The sequence below is a fragment of the Lactuca serriola genome, chromosome 4 (genome assembly GCF_051521515.1).
Source record: "Lactuca serriola cultivar US96UC23 chromosome 4, Lser_US96UC23_V15, whole genome shotgun sequence".
Classification (NCBI taxonomy): domain Eukaryota; kingdom Viridiplantae; phylum Streptophyta; class Magnoliopsida; order Asterales; family Asteraceae; genus Lactuca; species Lactuca serriola.
In genome coordinates this window covers 88,474,209-88,497,480 of record NC_136411.1, presented here as the reverse complement: position 1 = coordinate 88,497,480, position 23,272 = coordinate 88,474,209, and the positions used below count along the sequence as shown (strand labels likewise).

The 23,272-nt window shown below is 34.8% G+C and overlaps 1 protein-coding gene across 1 annotated transcript; it reads left to right on the top strand.

The window, feature by feature from the left end:
• The first annotated feature begins 5,448 nt into the window (after nt 1-5,448).
• LOC145098588 (secreted RxLR effector protein 161-like) lies at nt 5,449-5,970 on the top strand. The gene has a single exon (XM_079036215.1). The coding sequence runs from the start codon at nt 5,449-5,451 to the stop codon at nt 5,968-5,970; it is 522 nt and encodes a 173-aa protein (XP_078892341.1).
• Nucleotides 5,971-23,272: the final 17,302 nt, after the last annotated feature.

Below are 23,272 nucleotides of genomic sequence, written 5' to 3'. Positions count from 1 at the left end.
TAAAGATGAAAAAACAAGCTAATCAACAATGTTAAAGCCATGAGGATCATCCGTTTTGCCTTGCCAGCTGACACGTTTCTCCTAGTAAGCTCCTTCAAAACTGCAAAATAAATACGGGACAGGCTTAGGGAGCTATACTCAAGCGACGCGGATCTTGAACATTCCATCCAGACGCTGTTACTTTCGGAGTTTGGAGCTTTCATTCAGAAGCCTGAGGAGAAGCTGGACCAAACATTCAACCGCTACAACCATTTATTGAGTATGATGGTGAAGCACAAGATCAAACATGAACTGATGGAGCAGAAGGTCACATTCATGAACGGGTTAAGGTCTGAGTGGAAAGCTGTGGTGTCGACAATGAAAGCACACGAGAAGTTCAAAAATTACTCCTTATCAAAGCTCGTTGGTATTCTGAGGTCACATGAAGGCGAAGTGACAAGCGAAGGAAAGGTTGTTTTTGGAATGGGTTCTTTAGCACTTGTGACAAATGGAAAGAAGGTTGCCTATGATGGTTCGGAGTCTGATCTCTCCGATTGTGAACTCTCTAAATAAGATTATGGTTTGATGGTTTCCAACTCAAAGAGGTTCGCAAAGAAGAATTCCGGTCGCAACAAAAACCGAAACTGGCAGGGGAGTTATAGTTCTGAGAAGGTAAAGGATGAGAGTACGAACAGCTCTCAAAAGGAAGGAATGAAGAAGGAAAAAAAGCTTGTAGGTGACTCCGATTATGACTGTTATTATTGTCATGGAAAAATACATCTAGCAAAGGAGTGCATGCTATGGAGAATGAATGAGAAGAAAGAAGAGAAGGATGATGACTCTTATTTCCTCAGAAAGCTGGAGGAAATCAAGAAGAAGAAAAGTGTTGATGACGCTAAACCTATTTTAATTGTGCAGGAACAGGATGATGAGTTTGGAAGAGTCGAAGTGTGGTCAACTGACTCTGAAGACGAAGAGGTCCGTAGGCCAACTCATGGGAGAAGCTTCGTGGCGAAAGTTGATGATTCGCAGTTTAGTAGAAGATGCTTTATGGTGACAAAATGAAGGTTCGAAGCTTAGAGGATACGCTACTGAAGGCGGTCGTGTCTCCGACAGCTGTTTCGCACCGAAACCTGTCCCTGAGCAGATTAGCAAATGCGAGAAGGTGATAAACAAGGTACATACCATTCTTAAATCTCTAAATATTCTTGCGTCTCAATATAAAACTGAATTAGATGATCTAAAATATACGGTATCTAGTTTCAGTGAAAGTTTAAAAAGAACCCGTTTGAATAATTCTAACTTAACCGATCAACTCGAAAGGGTTTTGAACAAAAGTGAAGAGAGGCGCATGTGGATTGAAAAGTTGGATCTAGATTTGTCTAGGTCTATGGATGAGTTGATTTATTTGCAAAGAGATAATTTGGGGCTTAAAAACAGCGAAACATTTTTAGTTTGATTGCTAAAAGACTTTATTTTAATATTGCCCAGTTACATCTTGATTGTGAAATTGGAAAGAAAATTCATACGATGATTTTTCCCTTTCTCGAATTGAAAGAGGACGAAATCGACGCAGATTGTTACTGGTGCGAATCCATCGTTTCATCAGAAGAAGTCTCGGATGCTTAAACAGTAGGATTGGACAAAATTGAATATTTCATAAAGTCCAAAGATCACAAAAGTATGTTGAAACAACTTTTGGATGAAAATGAAAAAGAGAAAATCAAATCTGATATTGTATAGAAGTTTGACTCATTAAACACTAAGTTGAGTTCAAAAAACAAATCTAATTTTGAAAATACATTTGAATTCGACGATGATAGTGATACGAGTGAAATCTCTATGGAGGATGAGGTTGATTGCTCTGAATTTGTTAAAAGGGAACCTGAACCTGCGAAAGTCTTCATTTAAAAAAATTCAGTTGAGTTTGCATGTTTTTCTGAAGTTAAATCAAAAGTTTTAAGAGAAAAAGCAACCGTTTTTCCAAAGGTTCAAACAGTTCCTAATCAAGTTTTCACAACCAAGGGACTAAATAAATATCAGACAGCGAAACTAACGTCCATGGTCGAAGACGACAATAAGGATGAATGCGATGAATTTTTCTGGTCAGCTCCAATCGGCAATACAGATGAAACCAAAGGTCTCTTTGAAATGACCTCTTAGGAGACGAAGAGCAGATATGTAGTAGAATCATTGAACAAAGTCAAGTCCAACTACGAAAAGGGAGTCAAAGTGGAACTAAGAATGTTCCAAGTGATACATCTCCAATACATACTGAAACTCCCCTTAGAAAGCTAAAAATCGAGGGCTAATATTCATAAATCCTCTGAGCAGTTTGCAGCTCAAAAGCGTCAAAGAAATGCAAGATATAATAAAAATCTAAAGGAAAGAAAGCATTTCCGGAGATCCAAAAATCCCAATTTCGTTTATCAAGAAAAATCATCCAATCCAAATGCGAAACTCACTTTACATGCAAACCCTAAGAGTTTTCCACAAAATCAGTTTCAGTCTCCACAGGTTTCGAAACAAAAAGTTTTTCAAAAACAATCCTATTCAAATCATGTGAAACCTATGGAGAAAAAAAAGTCTCAATTCTCTCCTAACACCAATGCTTCACATTCAACCAAGACATCGAAAGATGTTAAAGGCAAATGAAAGATAGTTTCGGAGCCTAAAATTCCATTTAAGAGGCCTGAAAAGAAAGTTGAGAAGAAATTTGTTAAGCAACAGATCCAAAATAAGAAAAGGAAAGTATCCACAAAGGATAAGAACTTAAAAGATAATAGGATCACCGTTTTTCAAATTAAAATGGAAGATAGCACCACCTTAGTTAAAAGATCTTATTTAGTTGATTTTGCTATTACTTTTCCTATTTCTGTGAAACCCTCACGTGGAACCAAACAACTTTGGGTTCCTAAATCTCTTTGATTTTTGTAGGTACTTCATGACGAGCAGTTTGACTCTGAGTAGTATATAGATAGTGGCTGATCGCGTCACATGACAGGGAGAAAAGAAGAGTTTAGAGAGTTTCGAGCATTAAAAGATGGTGGAAGAGTGAAGTACAACAACAACTCACTTGGAGAAATCAAGGGTTATGTGATGATCACAAATGGGGAATTTTCAATTCACAAGGTCGCATACGTGGAAGGTTTGCAACACAACATCATAAGTCTTTCACAGTTGGTTGTTGGTAAAAGTTTAAAAGTTTTGTTTGATGATGAGGGATCTGAGATTATCAAAAAGGAGACCAAAATAGTGCTCCTAAAGTCAAAGTGCAAAGGCGAGATGTATCCACTAAATCTGAACCCCATCAAAGGGAAGCCTGCCATCTACCTACTTACAAAAGCTTCTACAGATGATAGCTGGCTATGGTGCCAGAGACTCTCGCACCTCAATTTCAAAGACATCAATAAACTGGTTATTGGAGATCAAGTGTGAGGGCTTCTTATCTTGAAGTTTGATAAATAACATCTTTGTGCAGCCTACAAAATGGGGAAGCAGAGATCTGAAGTAACACCTAAGCTCAAGGATTTCATAAAGCATATCGAAATACAACTGCAAAAGCTGGTTCGTAACATTCGTAATGACAACGGTCTGGAATTCAAAAACTAAGCATTTGAAAAATTTCTTACTGAAAAAGGAGCAACTCACAACTTTTTAGCTCCTTATACTCCTAAAAAAATGGGGTCATTGAAAGACGAAACCGTTCATTGTGCGAAGCTGTAAGAACCATGCTGTCATTTGCGAATCTGTCGCTTTACTTCTGGCAGAATGCTATTGGAAAAGCCTGATTTACACAAAATCGACCAATCCCCAATAACCGATTTTTTGTTACTCCCTATGAGATTATAAATAATCGAAAACCTAATGTCAAGTTCTTTCATGTGTTTGGTTCCAGGTGTTTTATCTTTAATTCTAAGGAGCAAAGGAACAAATTCGATATGAAGGCTGACAGAGGTATTTTCTTGGGGTATTCTCTGACTTCTAAGGCATATGGGGTTCTCAACAAAAAGTCCAAAAAGATAGAAGAAACCTACTATGTCACATTCAATGACAATTATTTGAAGAAGTTTTAGAAGGATGACAATCAATCAAATGAGATCTTTCCCAAGCCGAATCTGACTATAATTCCACTCTCCAATCTCTACGAGGAGTTCATGAACTTATTCGATGAGCCAGAAAATCCAATCTCCTCAGAATCCAAAGCAACAGACAACAAGGAAAACGAAATGGAACACGAGCACCCCACTCCGAAAGACTTTGATCTTCCGTCTCAATCACAAGATACGAATGCTACACCATAGGGGGAGAGTTCTAGATCAACCTCCACACCTGATACACCTTTACAGGGGGAGCATTCAACTCGTAAAGTGACCCAAGAAAGTCCTCTCCAGGTGGAGAATCCTATTCTGAATGAAGAAGTGGAACATACATCATTCGAGGGGGAGAATGAAAATACGAATGATGATTCGAATGTGCAGTCAGAGTTTGAAGAAGTGAATGTTGAATTGGATCCAACATATGATCCTAATTACCTTCCGTTGACTAAATGGACCAGGGATCATCCAAAAAATCAAGTAACAGGATATTTTGTCTTCAAGAGTTCTTAAGAGAGCACAACAAAAGGTGAAACAAACTACATTATACTCTAAAGTGGAATATTGCATGTTCAACTCATTTATCTCCAAAATTGAACCTAAAAATGTTCAAATCGCTCTTGATCACTCTAATTGGATGCAAGAAATTAAGGAGGAGCTCAATAAATTCGAATGAAACAAGGTCTGGAGACTTATTCCCACTCCAAAGGATGCATCTGTTGTTGGTCTAAAATGGGTGTTTCATAACAAGCTGGACAAAGACGGAAATGTGATAAGGAACAAGGAGCGACTTGTAGTTAAAGGGTATTGTCAAGAAGAAGGCATTGACTATGAAGAAAACTTCGCACCGGTTTCCAGGTTGGAATATGTTCGCATCTTTGTAGCATACGAAGCACACAAGAACTTTGAAGTATATCAGATGGATGTCAAGTGTGCATTTCTGAACGGGGAACTAGAAGAAATAGTATATGTGGAACAACTACCAGGGTTCATAAATGAAAAGTATCTAAATCACTGTTACATTATGGACAAAGCAGTTTAGGGTCTAAAGCAAGCTCTAAGAGCCTGGTAGGAAATACTTACTCGCTTTTTAAAACAGGCTAAATTTAAACAATGATCGGTCGACCCAACCTTCTTTCGCAAGAAAGATGGTGACCACTTAATGATCGTACAAATTTACGTTGATGACATCATCTTCGGATCAACTAACCCCAGCTTAGCAGCTAAGTTCCAAAAGTTGATGGAAACTAAATTTGAGATGAGCTCCATGGGTCCGATTAACTTTCCCCTTGGGTTGAACATAAGACAGAGCTGGGAAGGTATCTTTATCAATCAGGAGGATTATACAAAGACCTTACTCTCTAAGTTTGGAATGGTGGGAGATTCGAAGGTGAAGGTTCCAATGACATTCAGAACGAAACTAACACCGTCTTTGGACAAGCCAACTGCTGATCTGACACTCTATCGTCAAATGATAGGCTCATTGATGTATCTGACTGCCGATAATGATACTGAAAGGATGTTTGATATCATGTTTTCTTGCTATTATGCCGGGTTTCAAGCGAATCCTTGCGAACCCCACATGACTGTTGTTAAGAATATCTTCAGGTATCTCAAAGAAACATCCTCACTAGGAATATGGTACCCTTCAAGTTCAGGTTTCTTTGTGCAAGCGTTTTTGGATGCTGACCTTGGAGGTTGCGGTTTAGATCGAAAGTGTACAACGGGAGGATGCCAATTTCTTGATTGCAAAATCATTAGTTGGAAACCTAAAAAGCAAACTTGCGTCTCCCTATCAACTGCTGAAGTAGAGTACATAGTTGTTACCTCCTATACTTCACAAGTAATCTGGATTCAAAGTCAACTTCGTGACTATGGCATAAATATGAAATGATGTTGGGTTTTAGTATACTACAACATCCTATGGTGCACATACAACCCTAAATGCTTTGGATCTATGTTTTCTTTAATTATACATGCAATATTGTTTCCAAATAATTAAGCCTACAACTAGCATATAATTGACATAAAAAATATTGAATACTAGTTAGGAGTTTACCACTTTATGTAGCTTGTAGAACTTGTTGTATTTGGCCTTCAAGAACTTAGCACCCTAAGTGTGATGCCTCAAACGGTTCACAACACACCTAGGACAAAGGAGAACTTAAGAGAGATGTTGCTAGCTACAAAATCGGCTCTAATGAACTCCAAGAACTCTAGTTGTCGATTTTGGGTGCTAAGGGAGTCCTTTTATAGTGTGGCAAAGTCTAGGGTTACATCCATGCAAACCCTAATGCCCATGACCTTTCATATTACTTAGGCTCCATGGGTTAAATCTCTATGGACTATCCATGGACTACCATATTGGTTTAGCCCATCCTAAATAACAATTAGCCCACACTATAAGAATCATTGATTTACCAAATCAATCCCCATATATTTAATTAGTCTCTTTTGATCACATAATTAATTCCAAATTAATTCTTGATCAATACTAATTAAATAATATGATTTCTATTAATATATTAGAACTTATAATATATTAATAAACCATAAGTAACCTCTTACTCAAGTATCCATCCTATCAAATTGTCTTGGTGATATGCAACCCGAAATGGACCATGCTACTCTCGGGTCAAGTACATACCAATTATAGTTATGCACTTAGACACCTAATCCAACAAAAGAATCCCTTTGTATTGCGCATCTGAGAGCGCCATTCGCATTTGTCACAACCCAATGCGACATTCAAAGAACAAACACATCACATTGAGGTATCACTTCATCAAAGATCATGTGGAAGATGGAAATGTCGAGATACACTTTGTTAGATCCGTTGATCAGCTAGCCGACATATTCATGGAAGCCTTTGATAGACATGCGAATTGGTGCGAACGCTCGCAGTGACTCGCAGTCCACTGTTCACACTGCGAATTGGTGCGAACGCTCATAGTGACTTGTAGTCAATCGTTCACACTACGAATTGTTGCGAATGTTCTTAGTGACTCGCAGTCTACTGTTCATTAGTGGTTTGGGACTTGATATATCGTTTGTACATTTTCTTTATTTCTTTTTACTAATTTTTGTTTTTATTTCTTTTTCATAAAATCAAAAATTCAAAAATATTTTATTTTGTTTTTATTTCTTTTTCAAAATATTGAAAATCCAAAAGTATTTTATTTCTTTCTGTTTTTATTTATTTTTCAGAAAAAAAAATACAAAAATAGTTTCTTTATTTTCATCATTTAAAATAATCAAAAATACCAAAAGTAATAGTTTATTGAGCAGGTTTGAAGGCAAATATCTTGGTGATCTCAATTACCAATGATGGGGCAGGTATATATTTTCTAGTCTATACACTAATTAAGTGTCCCTAGAAGCATGCTGCTGCATGTAGTCCAAAGCATAAAAAAAACTCTACGTTGAAGCCTTAATGAATCGATAACACCAATTGTTTCTTCCTAATTAGGCAGTTTATTCACATAAGTCATGAGCTACCTTACTCTCCTCATATTGAGTTAAGAGTTAACTGCTTGGTCACTTTCGCATAGTAGAGGTACACTATTTCTTAGGAACCACCTCCTACTACTTCTCCATCACTTTCTCATTCATCAATGTAACCCTTGAGTCTCTCATAAATTACCACTGAGGTTTATGGTTACACAACTTCTGTGTTTATGATCGTAAATTCATTATTACGACAAATTGAGTGAAACCCAAAATCCAACACACATTTACGAATTGATGGTGAACAATTTAAATGTTCTAGCTTATTCACCAAGGAATTAACGAATGTCCACCTTCGTGGCTGGTACCATGAAATCTCTTTTTCTTTTTGTGCGATCTTAATGAAATGTTGTAGTCCTAAGACGTTTCTTCCTAATAAATCCAATTTTTATTTTTTCTTGAGATTTCTATAGTTATCCTACTCACTTAAAATAATTCCAAAGCATACTTGTTCTTATGGCTACACTGGTCAGACAAGTACTTCATCCGAATGTTCGGACCTATGTCAAGTTTCGTAGTTTGGTTGAAGATGAAGCTGATGGGTTTTATACAAACAATCCTATGTGTGCATGTAACCCTAGAATTGGATCTATGTTTTCACTATTAGATACACAACATTATGAACACATAAAGAACCCTAAAAGGCTTCTAGGAATTTAGAAATCCACAAGGAAAGATGAAATGCATACCTCTTGTTGTTATATTGTAATAACAACTTAAATGTTGAATCTTCTTGTCTTTGAAAGCAAGTACCACAAGTGTAGTACCTCTAATGGCTCACAAACACCAAGAGCAAATGGAGAGACAAGAGAGAGAGAGAGAGAAGAGGTATGAAATTCGTCCCTAGGAACCCTAGACAAGGCATGGACGAATTCTTATGGCCTTAGGGGTCTTTATATAGGTGTAGAGATTAGGGTTTCAGTCCTTTACCCTTATCTAGTTGCTTGCCCACCAAGTAACCATAAGATAAGCCTTGAAAACCCTTATCCTTATCCTTTGGACGATTTCAAGGATATCTTATCCCTTGAATTCGTCCAACCTATATCTAGGATAACCATTACCCTATTTTGTAACTATCACATAATTACAATCCAGCCCCTCTAGTTTAATTAATTACACTTGATCACAAAATTAATTCTTAATTAATTATTAACCAATATTAATTAAACAAATATGATTTCTCCTTTAATATATTATTCTTATAACATATTAATAAATCATAATAACCTCTTTCTCTATTATTTCTCTAGTCAAGTTGCTTTGGTGAAGGCAACCCAAAAGGACCATGCACAATCGGGTCAAGTACTTGACAAATATGGTTACGGGCTTAGACACTAATCCAACAGTCTCCCACTTGGATAAGTCTAGTAACTATAATAGTAAGTACAACCCGATTAGCAATTGTAGCTCTCAAAGACGCTGTCGAACTCTAATCTTATCAGTAACCTGTCCTTTAGATAAGGGATCATATATTCGTCCATTGTAGATATCATATAGACGTGAGACATGGATTGAAATCATTCTCTCAATCTATGTGTTGTTTCCTGATTTCCGATTTACGACGACTGACTAATTGAACAAATCAAATTAGCCCTAGCCCGGCCGAGCATTTACGTTTGTCATCACTAAAGCATAGAGGGGTCCACAGATATCACTTTTATCCCACTTTGGGTAAAAGGAACGGATAAACTTCGACTCAATGTTTCCTTGCACTCACTCACCAAATCACACACAACAATAAGTTTTATAACACCAAGTTACTGGTGCGTTTACATATTATCAATGTGTAACCGATTCGCAAGATACAACTCACACATCTCGGTTTCAAGAATACAAGATATTATCGTCTCACCAATCGCTCGTGATAAAATCCATGAAGCGATCCAAGTGAGCGTGGGTTTAATCCAATGCTCAAAATCATATTCATAAGCACTCATGAACGTTGCGACAAACCTTTGCTATGTCTAATACACTTTAGACAATCTACAAACTAATTCATGATAGTCTTCATTCATACCTACTTCCAACATATGAACGACTGTGGACCATTCGAATAATTTGATTATTCTGAAATAATTAATTATTCAGGAAGTCAAAACATGCAAAGTGAAACACAAGAATAATACTAATCCTATATGGTCCCAAACCTTTGAGTATAAATAAAACACCTTTTATTTATCACCATATCGATTACTCATTATCCATTGTTTAATGTTTCAGATAATCAACTTTATAACTCGAATCATAACCACAATTGTCCCATGTTCCAAGCATGCACACTTTGGTTTCCTATGGTCCATACTTTGTGAAATAGATCAATTGAAACTTTTCAAATGCAACTCATTTCACAATCCCCAATCCTTATAATTAGTGTAAGAATACCATATTCTTGCCATCTTTTAGAATATGTCAAATTCTAATATTTTATGCAATGATCCTCTTGTGATATAACGACACAAAAATCACAAAGACTCGGCCAACGAAATCACAAGGAACTCTATCAAAAATTATTACAGAACAATTCTATAGATGTGATGTCTCTCACTCAAAGTACATTCCTTTGAACATCCTTTTGCATAAAAGTTTCTAATCTAGACATAAATTCTTAATTTTCAACTCCCAATTATGGAAACATTTCCATATTTACCATATGACAACTCATTCTTAATAGAATATTATCTATTCATAATAATGTCGATATGGTCCATTCAATACCATACTTCCAACTACTCACAAGCGACCAATCCTCAACGAACTTTGGATCATCCTTTGATAGTTGTTTAATTATCTTAGTCAAAACCGATTCTTGTCCTATTTCCCTCTTAATGTGCTAGACATTTGGAAAAAATTTAGAATGGTCAAATATTATAGCACTTGCAATAGATCCTTTACCCGAAGCGTATGGGACATGATGCATAATGTCTTACATAAAGATACGATACTCTATCAATCTTCTGCCATAATATTTTATGTGTCACGTTCTTACAATTCGAACTATGAAGAGGGATAACGTAATCATAATCGAAATTTAAGAGCACACTATGTATCCTTTGACTAAATTTACTAAAATTTCTCAATCTAAGCTTTAGATTTTGAATGAAGTACAATATTCTCTCCCTTAATTATAGAAAAACAACTTTTTAACTCTTACAACTTTGCAAAGTATAACTCTTGTTTTCTATAATTAATATTGCTAACTTGTAATACTTACCATAATAATCATGCTCCCACTTACATGATGATTATTGCTTTACCAGCATAACACTTATGCTCCCACTAGCTTCGACATGTATTCAGAAATCAACTTAAATTCTAGAAAACAATTTCTTAAGTTCATATTTCTAATACTAGATACTTCGATAAGACTTTATTTAAGCTTCTCAACCTCATACACTTTTCCTTGGACAGCTCATATGTATATGTGTAAACGATTCTAGGACTCATATCAACAAGTCTAAAATGTTCTGACCCATTTTCCATTTCCCACAATTCAAACTATGAAGAGGTATGCCGTAATCATAGTTGAATTTGAGAAACCCAAATCACATAATGCTATCTTTAAAATCTCTCTTAGTGAAAGCGTTTCCTCACAACCACTCTCATGAATGAAAGAAACCTTATAAAACTTGGATTTTGTGGTGTATACGTTCCCATCCATGTGAACTTGTTCTTCTTAATTTCTTGCCATCAAGGGTCCTACCATTACTTCGAAGTTATTGAGCAGCCCACCCCTTCAATTCAATGTACTTTCCGTTGAACAAGGTGTCTTGCCCCTATACAATCCATTGAAAACTCGTAGAACTTGCATATACAGAAAACTCAATTGGAATGGCACAGAAAACAAAATAGTGTCAACACGATAGGTTGTAAACCTCAAGTCGTGTGCTAGTGATGATTGATAAGGTTTATTCTTGATTTGTTCTTGAAACCTCTCAAGACCATTAAGACTCCCACTGACTCCTTGACATATAAGGTTCTCTTGTCAAGAAACATTTCTTGACAAACAAATATTCAAGAGTTAGTGCAGTTTTATCAATACAAAACATTTCACATGATTGGTCCTAGTTGGTTTTTGTCTTATCCAAGACATCACAACTTACCAATTTCAAATGTGCAAGAATAAGAAAATCCTTTTTCCAAATTCCACATTTGATGAATGTTATAAACCTTCTTAAGACTTGTCACTCAATTCACAATCTTGGAGTATAACTCTAAGACTTGATATTGGAACGAAGTATGATTGACTTCTTAATTGAACCATTTCCACAATTCTCGATTCCTCTTTTTAGACATACAAATTGTACTAAGACTCACTTAGAGGATCAATTGAGATATGATTCTTAATCATTAAGTCCTATCATAAAACATAATAAAAGGTACTCTCCCTTCTTCTTAGAATAGAGAAACTTTTATCTTTCTGCCTCCTTGATTCTTCTTATTCGTTCTGCTATTGATTCAAACTCTTTTAATCAACCTAGAATTATACTCAATCTTACAAGTATAATCATATTCACTAAGCTTTGGTAAATCATGACGAATGTCTTTGTCACTTTTATGGTAGACTTGATCATCGTACGACCTAGTGTACTCGATCTCTTAGTCCTTAATCTGACACTTTGTCAAAAAATTAGTCCAAATTTCCCAAATGTGAAAGTTTCCATTCATCATATAATACTTGTTATACGATTCCAAGTTCCTATCCACTTGAAACTTGGGCGATGAGAAACTCTCCCTATTTGGTAAACTCTAGACACTTCCATAAATAACCTAAATAAGAATCAAATCCATTTTGCTAATAATAGAAGTACACAAACATCAATTTTTCATATATGCCATTGTAAGGATAAACAAATAAGATAAAACCAAAATTTATTTTATTCATAAAATCAGCGGAAAACATGTCCTTACAATGCAAAATTCAACTGAAAAACTATGTAATCAAATACTCCTAACAAATCTATCATAACTTCCTAAGCTCAAAATCTGATCTTCGAATCCATTCGATCGTAATCCATTTCTTCGTGATCAGACTCATCTTGCTCTTCCATCAAACTTCCTCTCTTTTCTCTAATCCTGCAAAACATGCAAATGTAATCTTATCACATTATGTATAAAGAATAGGAATTTAGTGGAGTTAGATAGTGGATTTTATACCTGAAGTAGAGCCATACTTCTTGACTCTCCCATCTCTTAGACTCTTCAGGTCCTTTGGGCAGCTTCGTATCCATTTTCCCTTCACTTGGCAGCAGAAATAGGTGTGTTCTTCTAGAGTGTCCATGGAAGCATGGTTGGTTGAATTATCAGACAAATATGCTCCATTGCTTCGCCAAATCATTTCTAATTCAGCAGCAATAAGCATGTAAGTTAACTCAATAAGGGTCGCGTCAAGATCCATCATATAATATTCTCTTATGAACTTATCATATGATTTAGGGAGTGACTGAAGAACCCAGTCCACAGCCAACCTATTGGGGAAAGACTCACCCAACATAATCAACCTATCAATGTATGATTTCATCCCTAGGACGTGAGCACACATTGGTTTACTATCTTCATGTTCCATTGCCAATAGGGTTTCGGTGATCTCACTACTAGAAAAACAATCTTTTATGACGCTCATTGCGCGTCGTAAAAGGCTCAGACGACGCGCAAATGCGCGTCAAGGAAGGCCCTGTCATAAAGCGAGACGACGCGCATTTACGACGCTCATTTACGATGCACAATTACGACGCGCATTTACGACACACAATGCGTGTCAAGGAAGGCCCTGTCATAAAAGAACATGTCACGCATTTGCGTGTCGTAACCTTACGACGCGCGTGTTAATGACAAGCAATGCGTATCAAGAAAGCCCTTGTCAAGAAAGGCCATGTCAAAAATGAAGATGACAGACATTTTTGCGTATCATAATTTTAAATGTTTAAAAAAAATATTATTTATAGATTTGCTTATTTTCAAATTAAATTTGTATTTAATGTTTCATAATAGAAAATAAAAATATCATATACAAAAAATAGAATCCATTGCATAAATTTAATGTCATACAAATAATCGTTCCATGGAAAGATAAAACAAATTAATAGGAGTTGTAACAAAAGTTTACAAACAAATTAGATACAAAAAATACAATCCATTGCCCCTTTGCTTATTCAAGATCAACCTGCAAGTAGCTAACTAATCTGTACAAATTCACCCTTGTTTCTAATCATTTTCTTAAATACTTTATAAACACAATTCATCCTAGTACCTGAACTATAGTTGTAGCCTTGTTTCTTCTTCTTCTTCTGAACTCATCTCTTGCAACCATTGCACTAAGAGGTCTGAATAGATACAACAACTCCTTGTCAATTATGTGAAAAATACAACCGGAGAGTGGCCTATGTTAGGGTGCAAAGTCACTCTTGGATGTAGTGTTGTAGGCTTACTCTCTTGTATGTGTAAATGAGTTGAGTCTTTCCTATAAATAGGAAGTGAGTGACTCCCATTATGTAAGTGAATCCATTTTGGAGTGTTAGAATAGAGAGAGAAACTTTGTACAAACCCATTTCTATATTCTTTCTAGATCTAATAAGAGCTTACAAAGATTTATTTACTCCTTGTGTTCTTGATTTTACATGATGATTCACTAGATCTTTCATATTCCGCACATGCCATCATAATCAACACCACTACAATTGGTATTAGAGCGGGTGTTCTTGATTTGATCAAGAATTGATCCTTGATGGCTTTCTTGATTTGGTGATTCATTTTATGATCTTGGATCTTCATGTTTTAGAGAGTTTTTGGATTCTAGAAATCGAATTCATCTTTGACTCTATTCATAATTCGATTTTCTTCACTAGAATTCAAGTGATTTTTACTTTCTCTAGAAAACCCATTTGAAATCACTTTCTCTCTCTAGAAATCTTCAAGTTTTTGTAATCATGGTGAATTTGCCATACAATTCTTGGATTGTGATCATTGAAGGTATCAAATACAAAGTCAATAAAGATCAATATTATGGGTTGGTGTTAAACAAGAAGATGTATTGGGGAACAATGGTTTCTTATGGAGGATTGAAGGATGATCATGAAAGCTTGATATTTCAACCACTTTGTGAGATCAAATGGTTGGCTGATATTACATGTTCCATAATATCACATAGTAGTGATAAGATTGGAGAAGAAAAATATTTGTTCGATAACAAATATGTTTCTCTTGTTGAAAACCCAAATGATCTTTGTGCTCTTAATCTTGTTGAAGTTTTGACAATGGAGTTCAATGTGATGTTCTTGATGTTCAAGAAAAAGGAGTTCAAGTTCATTCTCATGATGAAAAAGTTTTTTGCTCGATTAGAGTTGAAACCGATGATGTTTTGTGTTCTTGTGATTCGTTTGAAGGAATGATTCCTTATCGGAAGCCGGTGATCCAAGAAAATCACAAATATCAAACTCCAAAAGATTTCATTCAAATTCACAAAGTTGATGTTGTGGAAAGTGGGTTTGTTCATGAAATCAAGTCTTCAAGATGCAAAAAGATGAGAAAGAAAAAGAAGAAGAAGAAGAATCGGAAGAACAAGCGGGTTTACTCACAAAAATCGTCATATGTTGTGAAGCCAAAATCCGTGAAGCAAATTTGGGTTCCAAAGCAACAATCTCCAAAGGTTGCATTGAATTTGAAGTCAAAACCCAAATGTGTTGGTGGTTCTTTTGAAGATGTTCTTGGATCGTTGAAGAACACGAAGAACGAGTTGTACATCTCGCTTGGTGGGTGGTACAATGTTCGATTTGGAGATTTTCTCATTCCGACAAAAGAACCAAGATCTTCCAAATTTGATTCGCTTGTTGAAAACGGAACTCGATTCGTCAAAAAGGTAACTCAAATTCTCAAATGGATTCCAAAACATCCATGATTTCGATTCGTATTTTGCGTTTTTCATTTTAGATCGATTTGCCTTATTGGATCTAATCTGTTTCAACCCCATAGTTGATCCAATTATTTTTGTTTAGATCAAAATCTTTAAAATCAAAATTGTATTCTCAATTTTATTTCTTTCGTATCACATGATTACTGTTCATGAGGCTCATTTTGACAAATTCAGATACTATTCGTTTATATGAGCCCAAACTTATGATTTTACTGTTCATCTTACCTTTTGATTGTGAGCCCAAAATTCAATCGAAATCTGTTTGAATTTTTGAGCCCAATCTTCAATGCAATACTGTTCATAGACATATTACCTTAAGCCCATTCATATTTTTTATCCGATATTAATTGGTATTAATCGGATATGAAGTGTTTCTCTTATTCATCCCAACACGCTTAAAAGACTTGTACTCTTCAGTGTTCTTGAATGTTCATATGAACATGATTTCTTCTTGTCTTTCTTAGCAATCGTTGCTTACAAAACCTGTCTTGTGAATCGGTTGTGTATAGCTTCTTCTATTGCAAGTAGATGAGGATCAAGTGAATCGGTTGTGTATGTTTGAGTTTGATCAAATTGATCAAGAAATCTCAATTTTTTGTGAAGAACATGGTTAGAACAGTTGTTTGAACACTTTTTGATCTGAAAATCTGGGTTAGATTTATCAATATCGTGTTTGTTGACTTCCGATTTCAAAAAAAGTCAAACTCTAAAAAGAAAAGTCAAACTCGATTTTCCGGTGATGATTCAATAAATTGGAGGCTGAAATTGTTGTTATTGAGTTGAGAACAAGCTATAGATGTCGAAATTATGTATGATTGAAGGATTAATTTCGAAAATCAATTGGATGTATGTTCTTGTGATGAACACCGTTACGAACTTTGATGATGAACAGTTAATTGATGGTTATTGAGTTCATGAATGAAAAGCAAAGTTAATGCAAGAGTTGATCGATGTGAAGTAAAGAAAGAGAGGAATCGATGTTGGCTAATGAAATTTGATGAGATGAAGTCGTTCAATGAGTGGCTTATGTTTTCGACTTGTATTGCTCGTTTCTTTATGATCTGGTTAATTGATTTTGATTTCGAAGCGTTTGGAGTTAATGGATGATTTTAATGTCGACGACTTGTTGACTGAAAAACGAATCTGTGAATATTGATTGGGAAAACTAATTTTCGCATTTGGTTATAGAGATAACATTGGATTCGCATATGAGTGAATTTGTTTTGATTTTGATGGTCGATGGTTTGATGAGTAATATCGACTGGAACGCAAAACCATGGATTTTGAAAAGCTAATCAGGTGGATTTGCATATGAAATCAATTTGTGTTTGCATCTGGGTTTCAAAAATGATTTCGCATTTGGTGAGAAAAATTGTGTGGTTAATGGTAAAACAAGATTCGCATATAAGGATATGATCTGGATAGTTCGCATCTATTGAGTTCGCATATAAGGTTGTGATATGGTTCGCATATATGGAAGTCGTTCCTTCGCATTTGGTTAATTTGGTTAATTGGATGAGAAATGTGTGAAGAATTGAGATGCGAAGCATTTCACAGTTTAATGAATGGGGAAGAAAGCAAAAAGTTTCAAATTTGGCCCCTTATATTTTCATGAATTGGCAAATTTTACCCACTTTCGCATTTGGGGTAAAAATTTTGAGAAATGGGAATATTTTCGAATCTGGTCCCTACAGTTTGTGCGAATTTACGCTTTATGCCCGGTTTCGCAAATGGGCTAGAGTTTCACATATTTGACTGTTTTTGGCGCAACGGGTCCCTGCAAGTTTCAGAAAATGACAATTTCTACCAGGTTTTTGAAAAATCTTGCAACTTTCACCCAAAAAGTCAAAATTTTTCATAAATTGGAAATTTTTTGTGGCTTTTTCCTGATTATTTTCCATGCAAGATTTTTGGTGATTCATTTTTGGTACACATCAAGGGGGAGTTTTGTATTGTTCATTCCTTGAGCGCTTCTCACCTTAATGGGTTTTATAATCATTTTTTTGATTATAAAAAGGGGGAGAATGATGGGTATTTGAAGCTTCTCGGGTTTGTCGAATATTCATTTGCGGATTTGAAGACCAATGTTACTTCGAGGGGGAGTTTCGTCTTGATCGCGCTAGCTCGTTGGAGATTGAAGCCGGACATCCAATCCTAACTTTGAGGGGGGAGAATGTTAGGGTGCAAAGTCACTCTTTTATGTAGTGTTATAGGCTTACTCTCTTGTATGTGTAAATGAGTTGAGTCTTTCCTATAAATAGGAAGTGAGTGACTCCCATTATGTAAGTGAATCCATTTTGGAGTGTCAGACTAGAGAGAGAAACTTTGTACAAACCCATTTGTATATTCTTTCTAGATCTAATAAGAGCTTACAAAGATTTATTTACTCCTTGTGTTCTTGATTTTACATGATGATTCACTAGATCTTTCATATTCCGCACTTGCCATCATAATCAACACCACTACAGCCTACCTTCATAATAGCAACAACTAACAAAGCAGGAATGAAAGAGAATCCAATACTCACAACAATAGCTGCAGTGAATGCATCTAGGTCCTAAAAGATCATACAAATCACTATTTAAATACACATTGCATATAAAGGTGCCAATATTCTGATTTCATGTACTTAATATATAAAGACTCCAATAATAAATAGATATGTTATGTTACCTTGAGACACCTTTGAAGGGGATCCAAAAGATAATTTGTAGTCTTATCAACTTGGATGAATCCCATTGTTGTAACAGATATTTCAAGAAGAATATGAACCAGATATATAAACATGTATGTATAATTAATAAAACACAATTAAAAGATGAAGATATAAGATTCTGTTATTCAGGATTTATTCAGGCTCTGATATCCTAATGGTAGCAAAAATGTTGTCATAATTCCTACATTGATTAGTGCTAAGCTCTGATCCTCCGGTTGAATTCTGCAGTCAGGAAACGATTAAGACAAGTACACATTATTATTGATCGTGTAGAGAAGAGAAATACTACGCCCAAGAATAAAGCAAAATTTAAAAATGCTATTACCTTTTTTTATGACATTAATGAAAACTTTTCAAGAAGAAGAAGAAGAGTCATGTCTACTTGACGAGCATGGCATTAATGAAAACTTTTCAAAAGGAAGAAAGACATGAGAAAGCATAAGCACGTAAGCAGAGCATAGTGAATCAAAGAATGTTTCTTATAAAGTTCATTTATGATCCTCAAATAAAAAATAAAGCAACTACATATATTATTGGCCATGAGAGAAGTAACCTTATAATAGATCTCAATGTAGGACACACACAATAAGAACTCCCTTCCTAGCATCTGAAAAGTTAATACAAGGTGTTCATTATTCATAAACAAGAATCATGATATAAATAATAAAGAAAACACACCAAAACTGCACACAGAATGTGTGCGTGTGTATTTTTTTTATGCATATATGTAAGCATGTTCACACATACATGTATGTATGTGTGTTATATGTGTGCATATTTCAGACATATATCATATATGTATTATGTAATGCAAGCAAGTATGCACATACATGTAAGAGGAAGTTCTTTCAGAACACTTACATCCTGTATAATGTTGAAAACGTCCTTTATTGCCAAAGGTATTATTCCTGGAGAATTAAGAACACCCTGTGAAAAGAATTAAGAAGAATAAAAAGTTCAAGAGAACATAAAGCAACTACAGAGAGTGTGAAGGGACATACAAAGAACCATATGGATAGGATACTTGCATCATACCACCTCCATGACCAATAAGAACATAAGAAGTTTAGAATAACTGTATAAACTAGATGATATTAACTATTAATTAATAAGCAACAACTTTGCTTTCTAGATGCCAATTACAGCTTCCTGTCACAGGCTCTTAAACCTAGAGAGATTATAAAATGCTACCTTTAAAATCTAGCATTTAATTCATTTATCACTTAGAAGAATCCTAGTAGTCTCAATCTCCTCCTGTTGGTGACTCAATTGATTCCCACTGCCACCAGGGCCGGCCTTATTGTTTGAGGAGTAAAGGTAGGGCTTAGGGCCCCCAATTGTAAGGGGCCCCATTACTTTTGATCTAAGGTTAGTAGTTTCCAAAAAATCAGGCGTAAGTTTTGATACCGATCTTCAAGCGACGATACGACCATAAAAATTTTGTTCTATTTTCCATTCTCGTTCTCGATTATGGCGCTTCTGACTTCTCCAATTGTTTCTTCTACTCTTCTGTTGAGTTGCTGTCTCTGTTGAGTTGCTGTCTTGTTGAATCTGCAACTTGTTGTTCTTCAGTTCTTCTTTCTTCTTCATTCCCTGTTTCTCCTCATTTGATGATCTGCTGGGTAAATCGGTAATATGCTTTGAAGTTTTTAATTTTGATTTTTCTATTATCTTTGATTTTATAATTGGGTTTAATAGCCAATTAATTAGGGTTAGCGGATTGTGATTCACTGATTTGTGAGCAACTGTAATATACTTTTGAAATCTTCTCTTTTCATTTATAATATTTGATTATAATATTGAGTTGGAATCGCAGCTTTCCATAGGCTTTCAATTAGAATTTTTGTATTAAATAATTTGAAATCTTCTCTTTTCATTTATAATATTTGATTATAATATTGAGTTGGAATCGCAGCTTTGCCTAGGCTTTCAATTAGAATTTTTGTATTAAATAATCTTTGATTTCAATTGTTAAAGTTTCGACATGAAAGCTTAAGTCTAAATAGTTTTATTGTACTTTTATAAATTATAATGTAGTTTGGTAAATTAAATATCCTAAAATTGCATGAGAGTAAACCGGCAAGAGGTGGTTCCAATCATTCCAAATTATAGTTTTGCCTAGACATATTGTACATTTAGAACATGATACAATTATTAATATACTTAATTACATTAAAAAAGTTTAGTTCTTTTCCAAATGCATATGTTGCCTATAGGATTATGTTAACTATTCATGTAACCGTTGCCTCTGCAGAAAGAAGTTTTTCTAAATTAAAACTATTAAAAAATTATTTAAGATCTACAATGTCACAAGAAAGATTAAATGGATTAGCTATTTTGTCAATTGAAAAACATTTAGTAAAAGAAATTGATTATGAAAATTTTATTAAAGAATTTGCATCTAAAAAGGCTAGAAAAATTAACTTTATGTCATAAAATATATTCACAAAAAACATATACATAAAAAAAATTTAACTCCGCCATTTGTAAACTTTTTAGTTTATTATTGCCGGTCCCAAACCCGGATAAATGAGGAGGGTTTATAACATTAAGTATAGTAAATATCAAAGGTCCCCAAATTTTTGGTTGCTTAGAGCCCCCAAACTGGTTGAGCCGACCCTGACTGCCACTGCCAAGTGTTAGCAGCTTTTCCACATGTTCGAATACAACACAGAGCCGTTTTACATCTTGGATTATTTCCATATCACTCGGTAGCTTGTTCACTGCCAATGTAATAAGTTAGATTAAAAACATGATTATTTTACCCTTGTGTCTAAAAATTGTAAACGAGACATTACACATACCTTGCAAAGGCTTCAATGCAGAAGCAATGGAGATGTATAATTGGTGTAAATAATATTGTCATATTATTTAACCCACCAAAGCTAGTCTGGTTAAGAGTGTCAGCTGCAGTTCTAAAAGCAGTACACACCATTTGCTCTAGTAATTGATGTGGTCTTACTATTTCCAGATAATGAAGTATCTGTATAGATATTGGATGATGTTAGTTTCATTGATCATGGAGGGTAAATGTGTAAAAATAAAAAAAATGTATCCTACTAGTTGTCTATGATGTTAGTTTCATTGATCCAGGGTGATTGCACTATTTTCATTGATCCAGGGTGATTGCACTATTTTCAATCAGCGACTTATTAATCTCTTCACAACTAACACCAAAAAATACTAGATGATTTAGATAATAAACAAATAAATAAATAAATAAAGGACATTTGACATTTATAAAATAGATAACTGATATTTGTCGCTATACTAGTTGCTTAGCAGCAACCTCAAGAAACTCAGCTAGGCGAGGAAGGTTTCTCCTTTAAGATCTGAAGGAAGTGGTGGGTCCTGCAATTGCAATATATACAACATCAGTAAACACTTAATGAATCTTCTTTGTGAGATTTAGCATGATTAACCTTCTTTGAAGACTCTGTTATTATGAAGCTTTTCACACCAAGCTTCATGTAATACAACTCTTGCCTTTGCGCCCCTTTTCTTCTTTAAATTTACCAACATCATATTTCTTATATTATTATATACTGTCTATTTATGCTTTTTATTTTATTTAATCAAGAGATGACATCTGGACTGAAGGCCAACATAAAAAAAATAGTTGCTTTACCGAAATGTCTCTAACTTTAGCATGAAACCTGTCAAGGTATGTTACTTAATAAAATTAGCTTCACAAACATGTTTCTTGCTCATGTCTCACATCTGTTATTCAACTTCTTCTGATTTATTATCTTTTGTTTTTAGAGGAATTATGCATTACTAACTCATTTTTATTTGCTACAGGTGATTACTGACTCATTTTTTTTTCACAATCTTTATCTTTTTAGGACTCTATAGCTTTCAGTAAGTTTGATTCAATACATCTGATCAAATTTAGCAAATCATGCAAGTTGGCACCAATTTTCTTTGGCATGGCTTCTAAAAAGGGTATCAAAGGACGAAATTGTAACCCATTGAAACATGTAGTTGCAAAGGAGACAACATTATTAATTGAATATGTTAATGGTGGAAAAAAGGAATTATTCATCAGTTGAAACATACACACACCTGAGTTGGACAAAACTAAAAGATTATCAATCTCAGGATTATGTGTAAAAACAGAAAGTACAAGGCAAGTCCCAAAAGCCCGACCCATAAGATATATTGGCCTTTCAGGTGATTGGCAATTCTCAGTTGCTCCTATTTCAGTCACTTACAAACAAAAAACAAACACATCAAGATTATTATACAACTAAAAGTTAAACTTGCTAGAGAGGTTGTAATGAACATGTTTCATATTGTTACACAAAATCAATAAAACAAAAAGATCAATCATGTTAGCTATCAAAAGCCCTAATTTCAGAATGGAAGAAAATGACGAAGAACATAAACAAAATTAATAAAAAAATAGATCAATCACGTTACCTGTGAGAGAAAGAGGGAAAGTACAATTGAACCTGACCAATCTTGAATGGAGAAAATATGGTATGTATCACTACATGGTTGACCAGGAAAGGGCAAAAATGTCCAATCCTAAAACAATTATCTAGAAGTCAATTGAAATTGGAAAAATAACCTAATAAATCTATAAAGAAAGAATATCATACGATTTTAAGTTTATGCATCGCTATATTCCAAATTCTCTTTGAGTTTAATCACCCAAAATCAATAGAATCCCCAAATTAGATTCAAACCCTAACAAAGTATGAATTAATGAAGAGAAAGTTTAAATTAAACGAGAGGGAAACAAAAACATAAAAAAATAGAGGGAAACAAAGTTTGGATCATGTTCCTGATAGAAACATAAAGTGAGGGCAAACCCAGAACATCATTAGAGAGTGAGAGTGCTTAACCTTTCAAGCCGTTGAAGATGGACAGTTTTGAAGTGGGATCCAACTTCTGAGCTTTCTCAAATGCATAAATCGACCTATAGAATTCAAAACGGGGAAGATGAACTTGTTTTCCTAGATTCGATCAAAATACAATCAAAATTACTTGTGTGTGAGTGTAACGATGATTGATAAATTCAAAACTAACATCATTCAATAGGATATAAAGAACTTAAGTTTA